Source organism: Cinclus cinclus, chromosome 4 (assembly GCF_963662255.1).
Source record: "Cinclus cinclus chromosome 4, bCinCin1.1, whole genome shotgun sequence".
Classification (NCBI taxonomy): domain Eukaryota; kingdom Metazoa; phylum Chordata; class Aves; order Passeriformes; family Cinclidae; genus Cinclus; species Cinclus cinclus.
In genome coordinates this window covers 58,291,332-58,299,801 of record NC_085049.1, presented here as the reverse complement: position 1 = coordinate 58,299,801, position 8,470 = coordinate 58,291,332, and the positions used below count along the sequence as shown (strand labels likewise).

Here is an 8,470-nt window from a genome sequence, read left to right as displayed (position 1 = left end):
CCAGGCCTCCCTTCATGTGACTAAGGAATTTGGGTTCCCAGGCATCACCCTGGGATGAAGGGAAGAAGAACAGGAAGCAAGGGAGGGAAGAGACCCCCGAAAAACAGCACACCCTGCCCATAAACAAAGGAAACAAAAGAAGAAAAGGAACAGATGAAAACACCTGACTCTTTCCCTTTGTTGTGAAGTCCTGATTTCCCACCCAAGCCTGAGCCTCGGTGGCTTCACCCAGCACCCTCCAGCTTTCGGTAGGGGTTCTCCAACAAGTAGCGGAACCGCTGGTAGTTCTTGAGCAGGTACTTGGGAGCATACATCTGCTCCTTGGGGTCAGCAGGGGGATACTCCTGCATAGTACCATCAAACCAGCCTCCAGTCCGGATCAGCTCCCGGATATAATTGAGGTCTCGTTTATCCTCGTAGTCACCCCATCGGGGAAAGTCCCCGTTCTGGGCTGACACCAGTTTGAAGTAGATCCCCTCTGGGGTGAAACACCAGGAGCAGTGCCAGCCGGCAAAGTGGAGGGGGCTGCCCAGCGACCACTGCACCAGGATGTGTCCCGTGCTGTTCTCATACTGCCGAAACCCAGGCATGGTGTAGTACTCACGGCGTCGCAAACGTATCCCATCGGTGGCATAGACGGCCTGGAGCATCCCCATGGTGCAGCCCGAGACCACCTCCAAGGTGCCTGGTTGCTTCCAGAAGAAGCCATACAGAGACTTGCGCATGTGAAAGGCGAAGGGCTCCGTCCAGCCATCGTAGAGCTTGAGGAAGAGCACGCCATCACGGGCCGGGATCTCATCAGCATCATCGATGATGAAGACATCATCCGGGCGCAGGTTGCGGAGGCGAGAGACGCCATCCCGGGTGAGGAAGGTACGCAGGTAATCATCAGCAATCCAGCCATCCTGGCGGCCGCCGGGGGGGAAGTGGTCCAGGAAAACGTAGAGCACCTTGTGGCGGATGTAGTCGAAGGAGCCGTTGAGGAGCATCTCGCGGAACTTGAGGGGCCGCGGCTCTCCGTAGGCTGTGAAGTTGGACTCGCACACCACAAAAGCGTCCACCACGTCTCCCAGCTCATGAAAGCGGACATCCAGCAGGTCAAACTCGTGGTTGACGTTGATGGCGTTGATGACCCGCCGGGGAATCTCCCGTGGCACGAGGCGGTCCTTGGTGGGTAGGTTGGAGTACTGGACCACGGTGGGGACCCCGCAGCTGGGGCCGTGCCAGCCCGGCAGACACACACATTCCACCCACTTGCGCCGCTTGGTTCCGCTGGCGCTCAGCGGCTTCCGAGCCGGCCGCCCCGAGGCCGCGCCATCCGCTCGCTCCTCCTGTCGACCTCCCGCGGGGGGCTTCTCCAACACCTTGGTGCCTGGCTTAAAGCAAATGCCACCGGCTTTGGTACGGACAAAGTACTCCGTTGAGTCTTCTGGCAGCACGAACTCAACCTTGTGCAGCTCTTCGCTGGCTCTGCTGGGAGACAGGGGCTGGAGCAAAGGGGAGTGGGAGTACAGGGGTGTGCGGAGGAACTCTGCACCCCCTGGCTCAGGGCTGACCTGAGGCGTGACGGGGGCATTGTTCCAGAAGAAGCTGGAGACGAGGTTGGGACTAAGCGAAGCCAGCTCCCTGGGGAAGGTGACATAGGAAAGGGCCTTGAGGAAGTGCAAGAAGGAGATGAGGCAGAGACCAGCCATGCAGAGAGTGAGAAAGAGTTTATGGCGTCTCATCTTCATCCTGTGGAAGAGCCATGAAAAGGAAAGTCACATTCAATAGTTACTGAGGTGCAAAAAGTTCACCGTTATAAAAACAGGTGGGGGAAAGCAGGAACACTGGTCCAAATTCAGCACGCATCTTTAGAGACTTGACTCCAAGAACTGCACCCCCACACCCTGCCATCTTCAGCTGGGTTACACCAAAATGAACCTCTGCTAGATCAGTCTGATATATCCACAAAGACAAGAAAGGCCCTGGCAACTGGGTAGAAAGACAGGAAATCCAGAATAACAGGAACTCATGATCTAGTGAACTCGCTGCACTTGGCAGATTTGTCCCTGTTCACTGATGGAAATCAAATTAATGTAAACCTCCTTGGAGGTGCATCACCAGAGGGTCAGGGGAAAATGAAGACAGCAGAGAGCAAGAAGGGTGAGAGCTGAAACATGGTGGAAACGTGACTGGTGCAAAAAAGACAGTTTTAAAGGACCAAGATCTTGAGTCAAACTGCCAAAGGCAGCCTACACTCTCCAGATCATTACAGTGTTTGCTCAACACACACCCTAAGAAAACCACCCTTGTTCTTAGGAAATACTACCCAAGTTCACATGGAACAGGAGTTCACATGGAGGACAGGAAAACAAAATAAAAATTAAAGATCCTGTCATATTTATTCTTCTCCCACCTGTGATTCTCAAGTCCACTGTATCTCCATATGTTGCCACTTGCTTTTTACTTTCTGTAGAGCAGATGCTGAGGTTTCTCTGCATCTGGATCAAGGTGACAAAAATAAATGCCTAGCTGTCTCTGCCAGTAATACTGTGCCATCGTGATGGATCCACATCAGACCAGGAAGAAGCCAGCAGTGCAGAGCCCTTCCCTCCAAACAACATGAAATATTGCCTTCATCCTCCCCTCCACAACCTCCCCTCCTCCAGCCCAGGCAAGGAACATAGAGCTGCTGTCAGGCAGAGAAATGATTGAAGACTACAATTCGGGGGGGGGGACAAATCAACAACAACAACAAAAAAAAACCCCCACAAACTTAATCTCTCACAGTGCTTCACCAAGGAAAAGTAAAAAAGTTCACCATTTGCTGTTTAGGTAAAGGCAAGTTGGGGTGAAAGTGGGCATGGGGAAAAGGTCATCCAAAAGTAGTTTTCAAGGCAGAGGCTGTCCTGGAGCATGACACCCTTCCTGCAGTGACAGACATAGAGGCAGAGAGCCCCACATATGTGACACTTACCACTTGACCCCCTCCACATGCTCCATGTCTGGCGGCTCTCTCCCCAGCACAGTCTCCCTGCCAGGGCCAAACTTCCCGAGCAGCACCATCACTTATAAAGGTTCCACCTGGCACACAGTGGTGCCAGCACCGCCTTCACTGGAGGCGGTCCCTGCTCTGGGGGTCATGGGGGAGCTGCCCCACACCACCAGCCCCACAGGCTGACATAGGGGTAGTTGTGGGGCAGACAGATTAAGAACCCAACCCACTCCTGCAACTTCAGAGGGTATTGGGTAAAATACAGCAAAGTGTAATTACTAATTAACTTGAGGATTTAGTACTAAAGTGAAAAGCCATAAAGCATTTAGACAGATGGCAACTGCCCAAATGGAAACGTATCTGGTTTTCCACAGATGGCTCTGACATGGACTTTGATAGAAGGACTGCCCTTACAGCTCAACAACAGCAGTTCTGGACACTTAGTCACATTTTCAGTGGAAGTCACTATCCACTGCCTTTGTCCCCAGTGCTCAGGTGGCAGGGCAAGAAGTCCCAGATAAAGCTCTGACTGAAGGAGTGCAAGCCTGAAGCTGGTGGAAAAGTTACAGCATGGCCATGGGAGGGGAAAAACTTGAAAGAAAAATAAATGGAAAAAAGAGAGTGTTTGATTCTATTGGTTAATGTTTAGTAGGGATTTTGATATACTTTGCCACAATACAAGTCACCCAGTCAGGTGCTGGCTCTGGGCACCATCTTGTCAGGCACCTAGAAAGGGAGGAAATGGCTCCCCTCAGGGGGCTGCACCATGGCAGACCCTTCCTCCAGCACTCATCCACCACAGCTCCACAGCCTGGCCTCACACACCTGGTCATGGCTCAGCTGGTGGGACATCACCTTTGTAGTGGCCCAGCCATTAAGGGGATGGATATTTTTCTGTTAAAAGCCATAAAAGATCATCTTGGGGCTTGCTGTCAAGCTTTCTTCATGGGGGCAAAACAAGGGGCTGCAGAAAACCCCACAAGCATGGGGCTCTTTCTATCCATGATGTTATTTTTCTTAAGGTTCTGTTAATGTCTTGCAGAAGCAGCGAGATCACTTGGAAGGTAGAGGAATATTCAGTGCCTTTTCCTTGCACATCACCAATTTTCAGCCCGTCTTGAAGTGTGGGGAAGAGAAGAGCACAAGGAAGCCCAAAGCCCACTAAATTAGCAGTAACTGGATGGCAGTAGAAAATGTCCCTCACTGGTAAATGAGTACAGCTTTCTCCAGTCAGGTGTCCTGTGACTTCTCCAAGGCATTCCTTCCAGCCATCAGGCTGCTCTCTCAGGCACTGAAACCCAGGCAAGATGAACAGCTGACCCACCCCAATACAGCAACCCCAATGATTGCCAGGTAATGCTGGCTTTGCTCCAGTTCCTACAGGACACACAAATGCAGGGCAGCCAGCTTCCTCTGGGCCAGCTGAAGGCAAGTGCTGAAGGAAACGCACAAGGCACACCATCTTTTCAGATGGCTGTGATGCTCTGCATGCCACAGTAAATTCCCAGACAAAAAGCCGTAACTCTTGACATTCAACAAACTGCTCTGCCTTCTGAGATGTAGCATGCCTTGTCAACATAGCAGGACGCATGGCTTTAGGAAGCAAAGCATATTTTCCTCACTTGACATTTGCATACATCAGTATCTGTCAGGCTCAGCATGTGGCTCTGCAGCTCTTCACCCAGGGGCACAATGAGGTCCGGGCAGGGCTGCACTGGGCTGGTGTGGACAGCCCTCCCCAGCTGCTCTGCCAAGCAAGCTGGCCCTGCAGTACCCTCTGCTGTTCCACTGCTGACACGGCCCAGGAGGAAACTTTCACTGCTCAGCTGGTTTTGTTAGGGAGTAGGAACACGAACCCATTTCCTAACCCTTCCTGGAAGAGGGGAGGCAAAGAAGCAAGGTGCGTCCTTTTCAAAAATCTCTTCCCCAGGAACCACCTTCATTCTCACATGCCAGGGATTCTTCTGCCAGGGCGTGGAGAACACTCATGCACCCTTGGGTGAGCCAAGACACTAAATACCATCATGGATCCGTTGCCATATCCTCTGATCAGCCCTGCAGTGAAAGATGTGTCTGGTGGCAGCCAGTTGGAGACAAAGGCCAGCAGGGGAGGATTACCCACCCTCCCCATCCAAACCATTTATATGTGGTGGAAATGAGAAAGGAGGCACCAGTCAGGGAGACATCTCAGTTTGTCACAGAAGAGCCCAGCTGCTCCAACACAAGGCAGCCATCAATGACCAGGAACACAGAACACAGCAAGAAGAGCTATTTCCCTTCTGACAATTTTGACTGGGGGGGGGGGGGGGGGGGGGCGGGAAAGAGTCAATGTGATCTCTGGGAGAGTGATCTAGTTGCTGTCAGGTTAAAAACAGCACCAAGAAAAGCTTTAATGTTCAAGTAGGGAAAAAAAAGCTTGAAGTAGTATGGACAGTCAGCTCCATTAAGACAAAGATCTTTAGGGAGCACAAAGTTATAAACTGCTTCAGCAACACTCAGTCCTGGAGAGGCAAGCTGAAAGCCTCTTTTTGTAAGGGATCCCTTTGATATTTCCTTGGTTCAAGTTCTGTCTCTATCATGCAGGGGAAGTGCTTTTAGAAAAAAGAGGAAAGTTAGAAGTGTTATGCACATGAGTTATCCCCAGGCACCTGTTACCATTTTAGTGACCAGCTGATTTACACCATCCTGAAACAATATACTTTTTTTTCAAGAAGCCAGAGAGAAAGACATGCATTTTAAGAGCTGGTTGCTGGTACAGGCAATTCCATCTTGTTAGACTCCTTAGACCTCTCCCATGGTTACAAGGAAAAAGCAGCTGTGGAGAACAAGTCAGAGCAGAAGCTTCTGGTTTTCCCCGATACCAAACTGCTCATCTTCTCTGCCTGAAGTTATCCCATAACACTCATGCAGTAACATATCTGCAGATATGCACTCAGACACTTCAACACAAAAGACCAATTCAAATTAGAATCACTTTCACATGGCAGATTAAAAACCCAGTATAACTTTCAGCCCCCCCCCCCCCCCCCCCAGAGGGCCCAACTCCCTCTGCTCCAGCTAGAGACAAACAGAATGGGCTCCACCTTCCTGGAGTATTAGGTCTACCTGCCATCCCCAGGCAAACAAACCAAGCAAGCATCAGAGCCACAGTACCTCTAAACAGTCTACAAATCTCAAATTCGTTTTGTCCTGCAAACATCCACAGAAAGAAAAAACATAAAACTTAGTATTTGTCAACAACTAAAACAAGCTCAGGGACAGCAGGACTGCACTTTGCCTAAGGGTAGGAAAAGAAGATTATCCGACAATGCAGGAAAATCTGAGAGAAGCAGGATGTACCAGAAGGTAGCTAAGGCTCAGCATCTCTCACATGAAGGATACCACAGTGTTTTCAGGGACTGCAAGCTACAAGGACGTCAGCAAGAAGCTCTGGCAGTCACAGCACAAGGTGGTTTGAATGTAGGCAAGTCCGTATCAGCTTCCCTTCAAGTTCCAAGGACAGAATAAAACATTCTTCTGTGTCCTTCATCAACAGCTACTGCCTAGAGCACTAATGCAAAACAGCAATACCTCACACTCCATGTTTCCTTTGCAGCCTCGGGGCAACCGACCACAAGGTGCCACTGACTTGGTGCCAGCCCAAACAGCTGGATCCAGCACAGCCACAGCTGGATCCAGCACAGCCACTCTCCAAGCAAGGCCAGGCTGAGGGAGAGCAAGGCTCTGGTTTGAGCACCTCCCCTCCATTTCTGCAGACAGGTAAGAAGAGTGGTAAGGCAACCACTCAGCAGCATGCCACCATCACTTCCTTCTGCCTCCCAGAACTGCCATCCACGCACCAGCAATAGGTTTTGTCAAGTCAGAAAGAAAACTGGATTGAGGGAAAAAGGTAGCTAAAGGGTGAGTCCACACAAAACTAAGGTTTGAGGTCGGCCAGGCAAGGGTGATAGCACAGCACAAAGAAAGGCATTGCCTTCCCAGGGAAGACAGGCACACGATGTACATGTCAACCACAAACCTCCAGATTGTGTGCAAGACCTTACTAAGTCTCAACAGACCTGCAGCATCTACAATCAAATAGAAAAAAAAACAAAAAACACAAGTATCTTTTGCACATTCCTCTAGGAGACCCAAGTTCTCCACACCAGTAGCTACCATCTGCTGCACACAGAAACTAAGATGGATGAAACACAAAGCCTCCAGCTTTTTAAGTGCTGTGGCTGCTCACCTCTTCACCTCAGCAAGCACAGTATCTTCAGAACCCACACCTCCCATGGACTTTCAACTGTTCTCCCAATTGTCTTGTCCTGCCCTTCAGTGGACTAAGCCTTGGTTGTTTTAGATGCTACATCTCCAGTCACAGCAAGACAGCAGCACACTTGTAGGACAAAGCAGCTCTTAACCCTCCATACAGAACACATGGGACCTGGAGATAAAGTGGTCTTTGCTGACAGGATTTTGTCTCAAGACTGATCTTCCAGAAGTCAGCAGAGCAGACCAACATCTGAGCACCTTCAGAGTCCATTAGAAAACCCTCCACTCAGACTGTTCTTACTGTAGCTAACATATTACTAATAGCAGCATATTACATAGTTCTCCAACCCCCTGTTTAAAAGATCTCAGAAAAGACTAGAAAGCTCTAGTGGAATCCAGTAATGGCCTACAGGACACCAATTTAATTTTATCCAAGAAGTACTTGGACGTCACAAGGGTGCAGCACTGCATGCTAAAGGAAACTAAGCTGGATTTCCAACTCCACTGAAATCTATCAAATATCCTTCTCGGTATCCTTCAGATATGCTGGGCTCCCTTGTAGCTAATCTTCTCTCTCCAGCTAAATCCAGTCTCACCGTAGGAATTTCCACTGCTTCAGAGATGCTTCTGCACACTCTAATCCTTCAGAGGCTCTCGGAAGCTGCACCTTTAATTTCTTAGCATCGCTAGCCTGAGCACTGTAGGAGCAGCAGCACCCCTCTCCCTCACTTATGCCTGATGTCCTGGAAGGACTCTTCCTCAACCCTGCTTATTGCCTCCCCAAAACATCTGGTTCCACGAAGTCTGCTGTGATGGCCCTGGAGATTGCATCAGCACTTGGCTCCAAGGTTGGGCCTCTCTGCACATCAGAGGGCGAGCTGAGGCATTGCTCACTGCACTCACCCAGGATGAGAGGCCCTTCTCCCAGACAAACACGGGACTGCTCCAGCTGCCCAGCAGTCAGTCCCTGCAAAAGAGAGCTAGTTAGGTATCTTCTGCTATCTTGCAGGGTAGGAATACTCCATCACAAGGAGTAGCAAAGGGAAAAGGGACAACACTACACAAAAAAGCAACTTACGTCTTCAGACAGACCATAGGGTAATCAAACAAGTATGCAAGATCTCCCTGCTAGTTTTGGTGCCTTGCAAAGAGGGACAGGTCAAAACCAAATCATGCTTTCAGAGATTTCAAGTGAGGCATGTGACAACACAGGCTGTTGTGTCAGAGGTTCTCCCCTCT

General features: G+C 50.2%; 1 protein-coding gene across 1 annotated transcript; it reads right to left on the bottom strand.

Annotated features, from left to right (window-relative positions):
* Positions 1–224: 224 nt before the first annotated feature.
* On the bottom strand, positions 225–3,031 carry MGAT3 (beta-1,4-mannosyl-glycoprotein 4-beta-N-acetylglucosaminyltransferase). Its single transcript, XM_062491355.1, has 2 exons — positions 2,960–3,031; positions 225–1,734 (listed from the first exon to the last, which is right to left on the bottom strand). The coding sequence occupies exons 1-2, from the start codon at positions 2,983–2,985 to the stop codon at positions 225–227; spliced, it is 1,536 nt and encodes a 511-aa protein (XP_062347339.1). The 5' UTR covers positions 2,986–3,031.
* Positions 3,032–8,470: the final 5,439 nt, after the last annotated feature.